An 18,387-nucleotide genomic window follows, 5' to 3' on the forward strand; every position below is an offset into this window, starting at 1 on the left:
CTTCTAAGGCGTGAATTGAGACCTAAAGAAACTTTGTGACTTAGCAAACCTGAACAAAGAGCAATTTATTGGTAGAGCAAGAACTGAATAAAGGCCCCCATAGGCTTATATCCCAGCTTCAGGAGTGTGGATGTGTGTCACTTAACAACAGCTGTTGTTTGTTTAAAGCCCAAGGTGGTAGGAGATTGTGTGACTTAAGGGGCTTTAAGTTCAGTGATGAACCTGATTTGACCATGATTTGCAACTGCCTGCACTGCCCTTTCTCAGACTGTACTATGGTAACCCAAATAATGTCTCAAGACAGCCTTAACTAGAAATAGTAACTCCTGCTTTCTAGTACATGCTTTCTTTTTCTTTACCTTTCTCCTCACTTTTACAGTTTAATCAGAGAAGCGCAAAGCTTCCTGTTCTGCTGAGCTGTAAGAGCCAGCTTTGTTTTCTACCTTGTCTCCAGTACCAAAAGCATCTCCACATAACGGAAAGCTAATTTCTGCAGTGGTACAGCAGCTTTGTTTCAGTGTAAAGTGATGCAGAAATGCTGTTGGTTTTGACAGAAGTAATAAGGTTGTGCACTGAAAAATAGTTGGAACTGGATTTGTCAATATTTGGTACAAGACAGGGAGTTTGATCATTTTTCAGTATGCCTTGGCTGATCTGAGGTGTGACAGCTTCTACTTGGAGTGTCTTCAGTACAGCCTAGTTATATAGGTGTAAGGAAACATGTGGTTCTTCATGGTGTTAATCATGGCTTCACCTCTTGCAGTCTAACAGAACAAAAATCCAGGAAGAAACGTGGAAAAAAATGCCATGTAGACAACTTTGTAGTAAAAAAAGGTTGGGATGATATTACATCACTTCTGGTTTATACTGGTTTTGTACTGTGGATTGTTTTTAATTCTTTCTCCATTCTTGATTCACTACATCTGGACCCTGGCGGTTGATAGTCAGAGGATACATCTGGTGGTCATCACTCTTTAGAGGCATTTAGGTCTTTAGGCATTTATATAATGTTGTGTTTGTGCAGTGAGGAGTGACTAGCTTTTGTGTTATTTGGACTTACAAAGCTGTCACCTAGAATTCAGCTGATAAAGCTGGTATTCACTTTGTACCAAAGTATCCAACAGTTTTACATGAATTAGAAAAGCTTCGGCTAACTTTGCTTTTAAGCTGTTGTATTAGGAATTTCTACATGGTGGATCTAATTTATTCGTGGACAGGGTCATAGGTGGGGAGTTTAACACTAGAAATACTAATAACTGCCTCAAGCAGTCCTGTAGACTTCAACTGGACAACTCCAAAGTATGCAGCTCTTGAAAACCTTAGTGGGTGCCATGCATGCAAAGTTAGGACCAACTATTGCAGGCATTGGTGTTGGTGGTTTGAATAAATCACTTAATCGCTCAGGCTTTGTTTTTTGGAGCTTTCCTGGAAATGAGGATGTCTAATAGCATGATACCACTGATACCTGGTTCTCACTAAAGCAATGTCCCGCTGCTAGAGGCCAGGTGGGAAGGGAGCTATGGCCCAAGGATGTGATTGGGGAGAAATGTTGCAAGGTGTTTGTGAACACGGAGAGTGTGTGATAGCACTGGGACTTACTTGTAAGGACAGAGGAAGATGGCGTTTGTGGCTGCTGGTGATCTTGAGTAACAGTCTATTGAAGTGGTCGTTTTTTTCCTAATCTCATAAGCATACTGAACCTGAACCGACGTTACTCAAGTCCCAGAACTTCCTCCAAACCATAATTACACAACACAGACAAAATGAATGTACAGCTAATACATCCTTGGATAAATTTTAATGAGCTTCACTTATTTTCTACAACCAAGTTTTAACCAAAGATGTTTTATTAGCATCATAAAGTAGACTAACGTGCCTTGAAGCTTACTTCTTAGCTCTTTATGCTGTCACTGAAGAGGCCCATAAACCTTTTTCTGGCTATTGTTGCTCAGTAGGATTTTTCGCATCCCCTTCTCGCCTCACCGCGATCTTTTTCCCTGGTCTTTTCCTCTGAGCTGGTCTGCTCACCAGCGTAAGAGGGTGACCTTACTCAAATCAAAAGGTGTAAATGTTGGTGAATGTTGGCCTGATGCCTCCCCTTCATCAATCAGGAACTGGGGTTTGAATTTGGGTTTCTGTTAAATTTTACCTCTCCTGAAATGCTGTTTCAGTCAACTTTGGTATTTAAATCTATGGTACTTAATTAGTGAGTGAATAATTATTCCCTAAAAGAGACTTACTTAAAGTAAAAGCAAATGGAAATGCAAGCTGCTGCATCTGCCTCAAAATAGTTATTGGATTTTTAGTTTAGTTTACAGGAGTAGGAAGGGCATGAGTTTTATTGGCTTGTTTTTCCTCCCACAGTAGAAAATAAAACAAATCAAGAAGGATTGGGAGAGTTAAAAGTAAGAAAAGTTGATGAGACTAGAAGAACCTCTACTGCTTTAGCCAGCTATACAAAAAGTGTACTCACTAGACTGTCCATATTGCTATTTTCCAGACACTATGTCAAAGGGAATCAGTGATGGGTAAAGCAATGGAAAGAAAGAATGTTTTCTCTTTCTCCTTTCACCTCCCCTTCCTCTAGCCACCCTCTGCATCCACATGTCACAACTTTGTTCATGTGTTTTCCCAAATGACTGGCTGCTTTGTAGTTCTAATATGCACCTTTCTTTTAATTGTAGGTTCTCTTCATTTTGCTGACTCAAACCACAGATTCCAAGGAAAGGAGGGTGAAGTGGAATAAAATATTCAAGTGCCAGAGGAAAAGCCAGACGAGCCAGTGACAATTACTGTTGCTAGACTGTAGACTGCTCTCACACATAGTGGATGAGGAAAAAAATTGCTGTTGATTCCAAATGTATACAATGACTTTTGCAGACTTTCCTTACTGACCTGCAAATAGGTGAAAACCCTTCAACTAGGGTTGAATTAGGAAATGGAAATATGACTCCTTGCTGGTGTCTTCCATCTTCCTTCCTCTCTGCAGGCTTTTTTGTTTGGGGTAGGAAATCCTGAGCAAATTGCATGGCGTCACCCAAGCTTACAGTTGATAGTTATGGATGATGTAGGAACTTCAGATTTATATCTCTGCAATGACACCTGATTAAGGCAAAGGTTGAAAACTGCTCATCAACTACTTTATCAAAACTTGTAGCAATTCTTATGGTCATGCTTTCTCTCTCTTTCTAAGACTTGACCTCTGGGGTGATGTTCCCTGGAAGGTGTGAGCAGATAAGTCATCTTTTTGAATTGGAAACAGAAATACTATGAGAATGCCCAGAAGAGGCTTAGTAATTCAAGCCAGGACTCGATGGCTATTAGTGGGCCTTGCTTTACTGTTCAGTTTAGTCCTACTCATGTATTTGCTGGAGTGTGCTCCACAAACAGATGGCAATGGATCTCTACCTGGTGTTGTAGGTGAAAACATGGGTAAAGAATATTATCAAGCTCTCTTGCAGGAGCAAGAAGAGCATTACCAAAACCGAGCTACCAGTCTGAAACGTCAGATTGCTCAGTTAAAACAAGAGCTTCAGGAAATGAGTGATAAATTGAAATCCCTACAGGAAAAAAAGAGCCCCAAGGTCAATGGTATGAATTACCAAGGCACCAAAGAGCAAGCATCCAACGATCTCCTAGAGTTTCTTCATTCCCAGATTGACAAAGCTGAGGTGAGCGTGGGGGCCAAACTGCCCAGTGAATATGGCGTCATTCCTTTTGAAAGCTTTACGTCCATGAAGGTGTTCCAGTTGGAGATGGGGCTCACTCGCCATCCAGAAGAAAAACCTGTTAGAAAGGATAAACGAGACGAATTGGTAGAAGTTATCGAGGCTGGCCTAGAAGTTATCAATAACCCAGATGAAGAAGATGGACAAGATGAAGAAGATGGTGTTGGAGAGAGGCAGCTGTATAGTGAGAATGATTTCGTAGAAGGTATGTTACATGCTTTCCAGCCAGTTAAGATGACGACACAACAGGTGCTTTGTTGTGTTGGTATTTGTAGAGGTTTCACCTACTTGCATATTGTCTTGAAGGGTAATTACACAGTAAGAAACTTCAGTTCTAGTGGTGAGAATATTACTGCTTCATTATGTTGTGTTTGCGTAGGGACCAAGAAATCTATTTCAGAAGAAGAGCTCGCCACAAGAAGTGTCCAGGAGAAGCTGTAACTGCTGGAAATACTGAGGCATTTATAACTGATTTTAGCTGAAGTTAGTGTGACTTAACGGTACTAAATAACCGAAAGTCTTCCAGTGAAACTGGTTGCAGTGGGAGGGAGAAACTGATTCATTTCTCTTGTTCCAGCATAGTTAAGCTCTTCAGAATGAAGCTACAGAGGCTTTTTCTTCATTCATCTCTATGCCACTTTCAGTTATTGTTCAGGCTTTTGACTCACATAGAGCTGGCTTACTCGTATTGGAGGGGGAAGCGTTGGTAGCCTAACATGTTCTGGTCATGTCAGCTGATGAACTTTATGTCCTGAAGAGACCCTTTGTGGTACACTAGTTACAGAGTTCATTAAGCTGTGCAACCTGAACTGTTCTCTTGTTCTCTGCTAAATTCTCTTTCAGTGCTTGTAAATCTAATTACAGAAGACATTACTAGGAAAACAAAAAGAGCAGTTATGCTTTTGGAATTTAGTGACACCCTGTAAGTTGCATTGAGGTAATTCCTGTAGAAGTTGGCTTTTGAGGTGCAGTATAATGCTGAGGGACATAAGGATTATAAAAAACTGCCCTAGAACCTATTTTGTGTTTACAGTATTAAATACAGCTCATGCTGCCATAAAAACAAAAGGTGGACCATGTTATAAGTGTTACTGTAAAAGAGATTTCGGATCTCAGTTGTACTGGTGTCTGTACTATTAAGCAAATACATGCTGGAGAAAGGCACTGTTAGCCTTGAATAATCAATTTTTTCAGTCTAGGATGATGTCATTGGAATGAAGCACAAAAAATATCTGCTTTTAACAACTACTGTGTTTAAAGTTTATTGCCAGTACTCTTCATGCCAGAATGTGGAGCAGGGCATAGAATCCACTCAGCTGCCTCAGTGTAACACAGCTAGTGCAGTGTTAGGCTCTTAGTACAATTCTCACTTAAACCAGCATTATTTTGTCTGGAAGCACTCATTCTGTCAGTCTTTTGTTTTCTTTTTTATATGAAGTGTGCAGCTGCTTTTCCTTTGCTGTTTTAGATGCTGCTTGTTACAGTTTTTTCTTCCTGTACTGCTTTTAATGACTGCAGACTTCCCAGAAACTCTGGAAGTGTAGGACCTTAGAACTGTCTTTATACCTCTACAACGGTATGTTGATAATTGGTTTCAGAAGCCGAACTAGTTCATTTCTATTGTAAAGGCAGTTTCTTCAAACATAAGTTCAGGAACTGTAGAAAAAAAATACACAGCACTTAAAAGTATTTTTATGCTGTAGCTCATGAGTGTCTTAGCAACTAGCCATAGTGATACCTATCAGTGTCTTGTTTCAGGCAGGAGTTGTGGGTTGGGTGGCTATTCTGTGTTTATGTGTATATGAGAATATGACTGCCTAATTTAGACATCAGTCAAAAAAAAAAAAAGGCTTCATCTGAATATTGACATGTTTTTCTTTCTTCTTTTATTCCAAAACTTGAGAGAAATGGAAGTGGTACCTGCAGGTCACTCAGCCTGCAGCCCTGCGGCTGGGCTCTAGTGCACTGCCTGGCTTGGCAGGTTTTGCATCCTTTTTGATGGAAGTGCAGTTGGAAGGTTGATGTCCTTCCACTTAGAGAATACCGCTCCCTTAAACTATCATAGGCTGGTGGGTTCAACTTTCATAGCAGATGTGACGTATCTACTGAAGTCACAGCCATTCCTGTAAGTGCACCAAGAACACAAGTAAATTATTGCTGAATTACCATTGCTCATTCAGATAAAGTGTTTAAAGTCAAATAGTTTGTCACTTCAGTTCTGTATCCTTCGATTGTGAAAGATTATTTTCTATTAAGTGATTTGGGACTAAGACTGAAGTTTTATGCAATTGGAAACGAGGCTGAGAAACTTGGTGCAGGGATTACTTGGAGGAGGGGTGAGCAAAAGAGAGAACTGATACTTCATTAGTTAATACAGAGCCGTTGTATTTTATACATAATATAAATTGATTATGCTTTTGTTCTGGCTTGCAGGAATTTTTTTCTCCAAACTGCTTCAGGTATACCTACAAAAACTTACCCACAAAACTGTGTCACAAATACAAGCTAAGCTAGAAACGGGCATTTTTATTCTACAGGTGTTCCAGCTTCCTACCTCAATAGGCTGACTTTTTATTCAGGTGATTGTTTGGTTCTGGGAATGATTTTAACTTTTTTCCTAGATTTGTAAGATACCTAGCTCAAGGTTTAGTCTAGTAATTTTTTGTGGTATGTACTTCAGGGTGCATTAGTAAATCCTTAGAGAAATTGAGGGCTGTTGAAATAAATTTAGAATCTTAGCTTTTATGCAATTTTACCTTATGGTATCTCTTCATCACCACTGAATATCTGAAGTTCTTTCCCAGCATTTACATAGTCTTTCCCCACTCAGTGGAATATCAGCATCTTGATTTGTAAAAGCATCAGGAGATATTTTTCTTGTTGTATTTAGGATTTACCTCTACTGGAGTCACTTGTGACAACAAAGAATGATATGTATTTAAATTTAATCTGCCTTGTCTACTTTATAAACAGACATTTCCTAAAGAAACTGTTCTGAAGACATCCACTTAATTACTCAATAATACATGGTAGTCTGAATCAATTGGGTTTTTATTACTCTAATACCACATGAGCTAAAAGTCTTCAAAATACAAGCTCATGGGTGCTAATGTTCTTGCTGCTCCTTTTTTTGCTCTGCACCCTTGATTTAACTGTTGATGCAGCTTTTTTACTGCATGCTCAGCTTCCCTGGTCTCTACATGAAGATACCCTGCCTTCTACCAGTGGTGCAAGGAAGCTGTATCCACGATATGGTGCAGCCTGTTCAAGTGTTACCACAACTGCTGTGGGGTTTTTCGAGCTTTGCAAAACAAAGTAATGACCAAATGTGTTTTGGAGTTTTTCACAGGTGATGCGGCTGGGGCAGCTCTGCCTAGTCGTGGTTATTAGCAGGCTTCCAGTAATAACACCAAGTAAAAACCAAGACTTGCAAGTATTGATTGCAACAGTGAAGATACTTTCTGAAAGCTCCAAATTCTTTTTCACCAGGCTCAATTCACCCATTCTGCTGATGAGGAGAAAACCAGAGAGTTTCTCAGCTCTGCAGGACTCCATTTGCTGCGTTGTTACCTTTTTGCTCTGCTGCAACCTCCCGAATTCTAACATTATCAGAACAAAAACCTGACCTTAAAAGCAAGTTTTGTTCTGCAGTTTCAGTATTACATTTTCACAAACAAAAGGTTCTAGGACTACAAGCAATGAACATAATTGCTGAATTGGCCATTCTGAGATAGTCCTGGATTAAAAATAGATTTGAACTGAGTCTTTGATAATATTGAGAAAGCTAGTATAAGTAAGATGAGAAAAGCATCATAACATTCCCTCTATCCATTGTCTTTCTTTAGAAGCCTGTCACAAAGGCTTGAATAGTGATGCCAAACTCGGTGAGAAGCCTTCATGGATATCTGTACTTTACTATTAGTGTAGCCAGCTTATTTGGGTTACATTTGTCAGCATAACTGGTTCAATTTAGCAAGAGATTAAAGCCTTTTCTATTGAATAGACACTTAAAATTAACCTTTGGGAAATAAAGACATTAGCATATTTTCAGAAGCTAATTAGCACTTAGTTAATCTCTAATAAAGGTCTTGTTATTGAGTGTCTACCAGTATTCAAGTGCTGGCTGCTTGATTGAACTGCTTTTGTTTCTCTATTTCCAGTTGGAACCGGGCAAAGTCCAGAAGCTATCTTTAGGTCTGAATCTCAAGGGAGGATTCCCCACCCGAAATGTCCTTGGCGTGTAAAAATTGTTTATTCCAAAGCTGTAAGCTCAAAGTTATAAGTCTTCCAGAGTCCTTGCCATCCATAGAACAGTGTGGGCTGTTTGTCATGCAGACACCCCGTTTAATGTGTCCTGGGTAAGACCAGAAACTGTCCTGGGAACTTGAACAAGGAATTTTAACACATGAAAAGAAAAAATAGGGCATATGTCTTAAATTCCATTGCCTAAACATTTCCTTGCTAGTTGTAAAAGAAGAAAGAGTATTCACTGCAATAGATGAACAGCTTTTTTACTTTGATAATTGATGCCCAGTATTCCTAAGATTCAGTTTGTTTGGTTGAGAAACGGAACTTCTGCAAAGGGAGTTAAAGCTTCTTGGACCAGGAGTAACAGCTGTTAAATTATTTCTGCTGCTTTTTACCTCATTGCTTATAGAGCTCTATTATGGATGGCAGCTGGTGTGTGCTAGTTGGCAGGTGAGGTAGCAGGTTTTATTACATGAGTCAGTCCTGAGTGTTAAAAGCCTAAACCCACTAAGGAGTAAAGCAGATGTGGATTTGGTTTTTTTTTTTGTCTGTTCTCAATTCTGGGTTTTTGTGTTTTCAAATTAGTAGATTACCTATGGAGGTTGTCTCATAGCAAGGAGAATAACTCAAGGAACCCACACTTGCCACATTTTTAGTAAGTGTGGCACTGGTAGGATGGTGAGATTCAGAAGTTTGGAATGTTATACTCCAGCAACTGAAGGCTGACAGGACATTGCTCAGATTTGGACTTGCATGTTAAGGTCTTTATGAAGTTACAGCAGTGGGGTTGTTTTATTAAGTTACTTTCATTTAGGAACTTTTACTCTGTGCTGCAGCCTTCTGTTGTAGGCTGACGTCTAAGCTTATGCTTTGATTAAAGATAAGCTATTGGCAACTGTGTAATGCCACTACATCCTTATGTATAGGATAGCAGGCACTCTAGCTAGTGGTCAGCAGTGAAAACAATTTTAAAGCATCCCAGCTTTTATCATGTGGGTACTTATTGAACTAGTACATTTCAGATTTTACACATTTGGTCAAGTAAGTCGTGTCACTCATTCTGCCCACGTTGTGTTGTGTTGATTACTGGCCAGGTGATCTCAGGTTTTACTGTGGACTAGCCCAGGGGAGGATCCTCACTGAAGGGCTTAAGAACAGGCAGGGTTAGGTTTCAGCCATCCTTTTCCATAACAAGTAGCTGAATTCCATTTTCCTTGGGAAGGCTCAACTAATTCTGCCTGAGAAGTTGATGGTGGGACCATAAAACCTAAGAAGGGGAAGCTGGAGATTGAGACTGTTTTTCAGGTTTGGCCTAAGAACATAGGAGGGTGGTTATGATAACTGGTGGTTTGTAGACTTTTTGATTGTTTTTAGGATAATCCCAGAAGCTTTCCTGCAAAAGCTTTATTTTTCACTTCTTTGTAGCTCTCGGGGAAAAATGGTGTTTCTGACATAAAATTGCTGGGATCTTTGACTTCACAAATTACTTGTGTGACTTATTCTTCAGGTTACTATCGTACAGAAAGAGATAAGGGGACACAGTATGAGCTGTTTTATAAGAAGATGGATGGCATGGAATACAGGCATGTCACCTTGTTCCGACCTTTTGGACCCCTCATGAAAGTGAAGAGTGAAACGGTCGATATTTCTAGATCAATCATTAACATTATTGTCCCTCTTGCTGGAAGAACTGAGGCATTTGCACAATTTATGCAAAACTTTAGGTAGGTGCATGAGGTTATCTAGTGAGCTATGTTGCTGGTTTACAGTCTTTTGTTTCATTTTCCAAATGTATTTCCTGGTGGATGTGTGACAGAATTAATGATTCCGACATTGTGTGGAATTGCCTTGGAATGTTTGTAATTGAATCAATTGTATAGAGAAAATATTCCTCCTGGAAGGATGTAAGAGATTCTCAAACTGCACCAAAACCTCTTTTAAGACTGAATGCCAGGGTCCCTGTGAACCTGGACATGGATGATCTTGAACACTGTTCCTGTATTTACAACAGTTTTTGAGCCCTTGCTTTTATAAGTAAGATGTTGGAATGAGACACACAGTATTGGAACCTTCAAATGGGAAAGATGAGGAAAGAAAAGGCAAAACATCTTTCCATGTTTGCTTGAGAAGCCAGTTGAAGTCTGACCAGAATACTTAAATCTGACAGTGCTTTTAAATGCAATATCTTCTGTACCTGATGCTTTTGTTGTGTTGCAAGTGATTACTAATATCAGCTTATCTTTGTGCTTAAAGGGATGTGTGTATTCATCAGGATAAGCGTGTTCACCTCACAGTGGTGTATTTTGGACAAGATGGGCTATCAGAAGTAAAAAGCATCCTAGAATCTGTAGCTAGGTAAGTCTGTCAATCCAGTGTCAGTACAAACTCTATTGATTGGCATTTAAAATGGTTTGGGTTCTTCTTTTAAGGATGAAACAGTAGAATAATTTTGTAGTCCATTACAGATGAATAGGACAAGTAAACATCATTTACAGTAAGCCATTTTTTGGTTGGCATTTCACAGCTGCAGTTGCAAAAGTCTCCTGAAGAATACTAAAGTCAAGTTATAGGCCAAAAAAGACTAACAGCAGTGGCTTTGAGGTTTCTATCTGACAGTCCAAAAAACAACAGGGGTAAGTTTTGCAGTTGAATATTCAGTCATGCTAACAGATTGATCAAAATCTGAGTTCTTTGAAACTGAGATGTGCATTTCAGTAGTTCTTTCACTGGAAATTCAATTTTATTTCATGCTAAGAAAGAGAAATTTTAAGTAGGTTGGGGGGCTGCAGAGTGTGACAAGTTAGGCTTTGCTCTCTGTTCTCTAGGTACTAGGTAGTTGGTCCCATACTTAGCTTCTGCTATAAACCAGCTTGAAACACTGTTTGGTTGTGCTGCATTACAGTAGGAAAATTCCCAAATGTTGCTTTTGTTTTTCCATAGGGGTTTGATAGGTAATAGTGTCCATAAACATGTAGCTAAGGGGCTCCTTCTCTGCCCGAGCTCTTGTGTTTGTCCCGGAGCTGGGAGCCTGTTACCCTTGGTAGGCAAGAACAAGCTGGGCTCCCAGATAACCCCATCTCACAATGCTCAATGAGTGTATTGGGCACAGGCTATGGTGGCACTGGCTTAAAATGTGGCAGCATGCACAGACACCTTCTGGGAACGAAGAAGTGTTTCTGCCTTCCTCCCACAGAGATTCCCTGGCATCTAGCTCGCTGAGTGCCAATTGCCTGTATTGCTGAGGCTGCTCTGCCATGCTCCCTGTGAGATGTCCTCTCATTGAGTTAGATTCAGTACTGCAAACTCACTGTACATTTATCTGGTTTTTAGCTGTTTTTTAACACCATTAAGAAAATACGGATGAGCATCTTCAGTCTATTCTCTGCAAGCATTGGCTGCTTAAGTGTCTCCAAAGTAGACATTTAACTTTATTTGAAGATATTTGCGAGTTATATTTCCAGTCTCCCTTTGCTGCTCCTTCCCTCTTATGCAACAAGTAGAGGCATGTGTGGTCCTGCTCTGGCAGGGGGGTTGAACTGGATGATCTTTCTAGATCCCTTCCAACCCTTAAGATTCTATGATTCTGTGATATATGCTGCTGGCATGAGACAGCGAGGAGAAGCCAACTGACTGGGTTATGGTGGCATCACCAGACAGATGACCTTTGCCTAATGAGTTTGGAAGCACAGTGAAGTTGTGAAGTGAGACTGAGGTCCATCTTTTTACAGTGTCTGAACTCTGACACTTATTTTTGTCTTATTTTAAGACAAATGAGTGCAACAGGGTTGGGTTTTTTCCCCTCATTCTGATGATATCACTGGCTTGTAAAAAATGTCCAGAGTGAAATCACTGTGAAATGCTGAAAAAGTGTAAAATGCTGTACAGTAAAATTACTGTAAAATGCTGAAAATGGTCCCATCTGCCCCCCAGCATGGATTTACTTTGGGTTTGGCTCTATTTTTCTTCTAGAGAAACTAACTTCCACAATTACACGCTCGTCTCTCTGAGTGAGGAGTTTAACCGAGGCCGGGGGCTCGACGTGGGTGCCAGAGCCTGGGAAAAGGGGGAAGTGCTCATGTTCTTCTGCGATGTGGATGTTTATTTCACAGCTGAATTCCTCAACAGTTGTCGCTTAAATGCTGAGCCAGGTACATTGCTTTACAGTTGCTCTAATGGAGTCTTGTCATCTTGTTTGCCTTAAACTGACAGATCTGTGTTGAGCACAGAGAAAACTAACAAGTGGTAGAGCTTATTCACTACCCTGCACCTAGGAAAATGAAAAGTGAAAGGTTCTCTGTGCACAAGAGACAGTGGTATTTAGAGTGAGAAATAACTTCTGCCTTAGTGTAGCTTGCTTTAACAACATGTTGTCTCTTTTGACCAATACATACAGCTATCACATTCTCTTGAGATTTGTCAGTCTGAAAGAAAGCTGGACAGGGTGACTGTATGTATAATAGAAGTCATTGCAGCACTTACTGTGGAAGTAACTCAAACAAGTTTGGTTTATGTCTTCTCTCACTTTTACGGCCAAGACACATCAAACACAAACGGCTTTCAGCAGAGCTGCTCAATGTGCTCCTTACAGAGACGGAGCAAATGTTCCATATTTACATCCCAGGCTCTGCAATTTTCTGACCATTTTTCTCAAGTTTGTGTGAAGCTTGTTTGTTCTACAAGCTTCTGCCAAGAAGGATAAAGCTTTCTTGAGTTAACAAGTGTACTAGTTAAGACCTTCTCCTGTCAAACATTTGTTTGGTTTGGGGTTTTTTAATGCTTGCTCTATCCCAGATTTGATGCAGCCAGAAACCGTTTTCTCCAAATGTCAATTTGGAATGGATACCTTTCCTTCACATAATAGGCAAGAAAAATCTACTGTAAGCCAGATATTTGGATCCTGTTTCTTGCTTTTTCTTTCATTTCTGTCTTATCTCTGCACTTCATGAAACAAGTTGTGTGAGTAATTGGAAGAACTTTAAAGAGGACCATCTTGTGAGCTTTCATGGGGAAGGAAGTTTGAGAGACTGCTTGACAATTCATCCTGACAGTTTGTCACTTCTGCTTCAAGGGAGACCTCAAAATGCTTCTCTCACATTTACAGTTCCTGCCTGAATGAGAGTACTGAGTATTCCTGTGGACTGTTGTTGATACCTTTGTACCACTGGCAATGCAAGAGGTGCTTGAAGCAGAATCTTGGTTTCTGTAATAGGTATAGAAGTGGTGTCACAGCATAATTGGGATACTCATGATGCTTTAATGCCCTCGCAGGACATCTTGGATGTACAGACTTCTGAAAACTTGTGGGAAAAGGCACGCTTGTAAAACTCAAGCTGTGCAAGGTGTTACTTCATTCCATTAAGTGGGTCCAAGCAAAGCTAACAAATTTATTGCAGGGATTTTTCCCTGTCATCTAGTGATATACAATAGATATATAATATTTTATATGTATATCAATATGTATAACTATATATATAGAAATGTATGCCTATAGACTATGTTGGGATTTTTTTATCCTATGGACTCTGCCTCATTAGATGTCGTGGGCTATCAAAATGGGAAGTCCTAGCAGGTAGACCTTATATTTATTTGTCTTCACTAGGTGGTTAATAGCTAATATTTCACACCAAGAGACTATTTCTGGTTTCCTCTTGCTTTGAGAAAGTTGCCCACAGTGAGTAACAATTACCTTTTGACTTCCAGGGAAAAAGGTTTTTTATCCTGTGGTATTCAGCCTTTATAATCCTGCTATTGTCTATGCCAACCAAGATCTACCACCCCCTGTGGAGCAGCAACTGGTAAGCAGAGTGATTTATTCTGGATAGAATTAGTTGTGCTTTGTATTAAAACAAAATCAAGTGGAACTTGATATCCCAAACAGACTATCTTATGACCTTTGGCAGCATGTATCTAAACACTTGTCTCAATTATGGGCAGAGCACTTGGAAGAAAAGCTTAAACTTATTCTTAGATAAACTTGAACTTCTACTTAGTGTTGTTCCTAATCAAATGAAATTGGTAGTTCTAATCTATCTCTTAATTCTGGCTTGAAAAGCCAGCATATTAGGAAGTTGGTGACATAATATAACAGCACTTTCATTTTACATCTGGCAAAGAAAGAAGTGGTGAAAGGACAAAAGCTCTGAGTGGTGCTTGATAAGCTTGCCTCTGTATCCACTCTACTAACTCCCAAATGGTAGCTGCAGGAAGTGTGCTATATGGGCTCAAGAGGTGGGGTGAGATGTCTAGGCAGTTGGTTTCTTCATATTCTACTCCGTGCAGATGGTTTCTTTACCTTTGTCATCCAACATCTGCTGGAACCGTGGTCAGTTATATGAATGTCATCTTGCTTTTGGAATGAGAAACACTGCTTCTAGGGAAGCTTGTAGTCAAAATAATAAATAAAGCCTGCAAACATTCAAAAGAATAGGTTTAAGGATAACTGGGGATTCAGGAGAAAGAATTTCAGCATCTTTCCTGCCTGAAGAAGACACAACCCTGGTCAGTCTCCAGCTTGTGACATTTTTAAGAGACTGTGTAAAAGAAATTAGCTTTTGTAGCTGGGACTTCTGAGCCTGACAGATTTGGAGAAGAGAAGGGAGATTTCAACACAGCTGCACTGAAAGTAAAACAAGTAGGAGGGAAGCTTTTGCATATTATAGCCCCAGATCATCACAGTGGAGAGAGGAGTGAGCTGAGAGAGGAGTGATCTCCAGCCCAGGGGCTCTGCCGTTTAATTTTTGATGCTGACAACTTCAAGTTGTGTGGTTGAGGTCAGAAACCATACTGTTCTTGTCACATCAGAACAAGAGACCAACTTGACTTTAGAAACCAGGTAGAAATTGGAGTATCAGATGAATTGGCAATAGACTGCTAAAGATTTACTGCCTCCTCTGAGCAGATACATAGAAAACAGAGGTAGTGTGACAAAGGTAAATGTGGAAACTAAGCATTTGGAATCAGATGGCAAGAGGTGAAATGAATAGCAGCTAATTAGGAAGCCCATGTCTCTCTGTGCATGAGACAGAAACACTGGAGATGTTTTATGCCGTGCCCTGCACGGAGCCAATGATGATGAGGAGCTTAGCTTTGTACAAAAGCAAGTGTAACTTGCCTCCTTTGATGTATTTTTTCATTTCAAAATGCTATTGTTTTAAAATGCCAGGTACACAAGAAGGATTCTGGTTTCTGGCGGGATTTTGGCTTTGGGATGACTTGTCAGTATCGGACAGACTTTCTGACTGTTGGTAAGTTGACACTAAAACATAAAAGATCAGTGTTTAGAAATGGTTTCTCTGTTCTCATCTGACAACTGGAAAGTAATACATTTTATTTCTTTTATTACATTCCCAAGCCCAGCAGTCAGACTTGTTTAAGTTTCACCAGTGAGATCATCTGAGGAGTGTTTGTTGAAGTCACAGTATTGTTTTGTAACAACACTTTGCTCTAGAACTTCTAAAATCTCTTTTTTCTTGTACTTTGTGACTGTCTGAGGCAAATAAATCAAGTTTAAGACACGTGTCCCACCGACATAGACAAAGAAGCATTCGAATTCTTGAGTATTCGAGCATAGTAGTTTGAGACTGTAGATAGATGCTTGAGCACCCTCTTGTGGCGTGCTGTTAAATCTGAGAACAGCTTGGTGTGCTTGAATGTGACATAAGACCCATCTTGGAAGTTGTGTGTGAGTCTGGGTCAGTTTTTCGTGATGGTCCTGGAAAGGCAGAAGAACTTAAAACACTGGAACGAGTTCCTTTCCTTAATCCACCTTTTTGAGTTGTGACCTATGGACTAATTGCTGGCATTGCTAGAAAGGACTTTTTGTATGGTGCATGACTGCTTAATTTTCCAGCTGCTAAAATCCATTATGATTGCTAAAAATAATGCAAAAGCATAGCCAGTGAGGTTTGCCTGCAGTTTTCTGCAGCTGTCACGTGGGATGTCATGCATAACGTGATTTGGAGACACTATTCTCGGAGACTTTCTGAAGTCAGCAGTGCATGATCTGTGTCCTGGGCAATTTCCACCACGAAGGATGTGGTATGCTTGAAGCTCTTCTCCCTCTATGTGCCATGGAGAACTTAATTGCTCCAGAATTTTTGGTATGTCATAGCAGATCTGGTAACATATTAAACAAGAAGTGTGACTGTTTTTTACCTTGCATCTAGCCTGTGAGCCAAAATAATGGTTTCTGATATTGTTTTTGTAGGGGGTTTTGACTTGGAAGTGAAAGGCTGGGGCGGTGAGGATGTGCACCTTTACAGAAAGTACTTGCATGGGGACCTTATTGTGGTGAGGACACCAGTGCCTGGTCTCTTCCACCTCTGGCACGAGAAGCATTGTGCAGACGAACTCACTCCAGAGCAGTATCGCATGTGCATCCAGTCCAAAGCCATGAACGAGGCCTCTCACTCCCACCTCGGGATGTTGGTGTTCAGGGAGGAGATCGAGACTCACCTCCGGAAGCAGGCTTACAGGACTAACAGCGAAGCTGTGGGCTGAACGGCACACCTCTGGCGTTTGCTGACTTCCCATTCACAACCAACCAGCATCATCTGACAGCCTTAATTCAGCTTAAAAATGCAGTGCCTCTCTTTTTCAGTGAAGAAGAGTTTAGAGGGGTTTTCTTTTGTTCTTCTATTTGTTTTCAGAGTGATTCTTTTGACTGATGTGCTATTACCTTACGTATCTTGCAAGTTCAAGCACCTCAAATAAATGGAAATGCCTAAGTAGTCCAAGGAAAGTGTCTTCAGTAATGATTGGAAAGAATCAATGGAATGTACAACTCAACACTTTTTCCACATGGTACATTTCAATTTTTACATTTGCATTACTTTAAGTGTTTAATTAAGTCATCTTTTGTGTCGCCTGGAATATTTTCAGTCTGTCTGGCTCACTGCACTGTGACTTTAGAAGGATACTGTCCTTACACTCTGTTGTTGAAGCAAGAGAAAGGTGTGAACGAATCTCACCGTGAAAGGTGGTGTATTGGACGTGCTGACTGGTACACCAGGGGTCACAGAATTCCCAGCCAGGGCTTGGTGCTGCATTTGCTGTATTAATAGACATTCACATGGTTGAATATACAATTAATGTGAAGGGGGAGGGGTGTGAAAATCTTTTCAAGTGGAATTTTAGAGCATGTAACATAATTTCACACTGCAAAAGAGACACCACCTTCTTATCTTAGTGATGGATCAGACAAGTTGGGGACGTTCCAGTCGGGTGTTTCTGGGTCTGGCCTTTTCCCACAGTAGATGCCACATCAGAGTCCCATCTATAAACGTGTGCTATTAAACGTGTTTGGTTAAAGATTCTTGGCCCCACTCCTCCTTATTCAAAAGCCTTACCCCTACATCTATCTTCATCCTTTAAGCTGAGGAACCATTTTTTCATATACATTATTAGAGGCCCACTTGCCAATGTCCTTCTGCTTGCTTTTTCTGGCATATGTTTGGGAGGCAGTCATATACCCTTAGCTGTTTCAGTGACTGAAAAAGCAAGTGCTGGTATTACAGTCCTTCTTCATACAGTGCTTTCCATTCCACTGATTATCCTGTAGCCTTATTGTTCGCTTTTTCAGTTTTAGGGGGTTTTTAGGGTTTGGGGTTGGGTTTTTTTTCAGGAGTGTGCTTTATTTTGGGTTCTTTATTTTGGGGGCTTTTTTTGAGCATGCATAAGCTAAATTATGCTGTGGTCTCATATTAGTGCCTTTTACAATGGCACTCCTACTTTGCTACTTCCCTTTTGGTTATTTTGGGATGCATAAACATTTCCAATGCAGGCAGGTCATTTTTCTCCATGTTGTCTTATATGCTACCATATGGCATGCCTCACTTCTAACACCTTTGTTTATAGACTGAATGCTGAGAATGCCAGTTCAGTGGTTAAGCCATTTGCATGGTCTTCACTGAATTTAGAAATTAGTTGAAAACCCTTTTCAAATCAGGTAATGAAGAGCAGTTTGTGAATTCAATTTACTTCAAGAATTCTGAAGGCAACTAAAAAACTTCAATGGTTGATTTCTCAATAGCAGATATGCTGTGCAAATAGTTCTGGGCACTGATCCTTTTTATATGTACATAAAATTTTGCCTTTCTGTAACTTATTGTGGAAAACAGTGTACTGTATTGTACTTAGAGTGAAGAGAATGTGTTGCAAGACTTCTTGCAATCGATGTTCTCAATATAATAAATGGAATTTCTGCATTTGAGAAGTTGTTGGAAGCTTTTTCTTTGCAATAAGCTTTTGCAATGATATTTTACAAGGCAGATGATGCGCTGGGTTGAAGTAACAGTGTTTGCAGAAAGAAGTTCAACCAGGTCAGGTTTGTGTCTCAAGTTACTACCCAGGTCAGACAGGAAAGTGCAGAGTTAGTTCCCCAGACAACTTGAACTTACACCAGATGTTATTT

The 18,387-nt window shown here is 40.2% G+C and overlaps 1 protein-coding gene across 1 annotated transcript in view; it reads left to right on the forward strand.

Annotated features, from left to right (window-relative positions):
- The window catches only part of CSGALNACT2 (chondroitin sulfate N-acetylgalactosaminyltransferase 2), a 30,941-nt gene extending 12,760 nt beyond the window's left edge, over nucleotides 1-18,181 (forward strand). The window contains exons 2-8 of the mRNA XM_062001633.1: nucleotides 2,685-3,933; nucleotides 9,484-9,700; nucleotides 10,230-10,331; nucleotides 11,946-12,124; nucleotides 13,677-13,771; nucleotides 15,139-15,220; nucleotides 16,183-18,181. Of these exons, the coding sequence (XP_061857617.1) occupies nucleotides 3,270-3,933; nucleotides 9,484-9,700; nucleotides 10,230-10,331; nucleotides 11,946-12,124; nucleotides 13,677-13,771; nucleotides 15,139-15,220; nucleotides 16,183-16,475 (1,632 nt within the window). The 5' untranslated portion in view covers nucleotides 2,685-3,269 and the 3' untranslated portion in view covers nucleotides 16,476-18,181. The remainder of the gene's footprint in view (nucleotides 1-2,684; nucleotides 3,934-9,483; nucleotides 9,701-10,229; nucleotides 10,332-11,945; nucleotides 12,125-13,676; nucleotides 13,772-15,138; nucleotides 15,221-16,182) is intronic.
- Nucleotides 18,182-18,387: the final 206 nt, after the last annotated feature.

Source organism: Colius striatus, chromosome 8, assembly GCF_028858725.1.
Source record: "Colius striatus isolate bColStr4 chromosome 8, bColStr4.1.hap1, whole genome shotgun sequence".
NCBI lineage: Eukaryota > Metazoa > Chordata > Aves > Coliiformes > Coliidae > Colius > Colius striatus.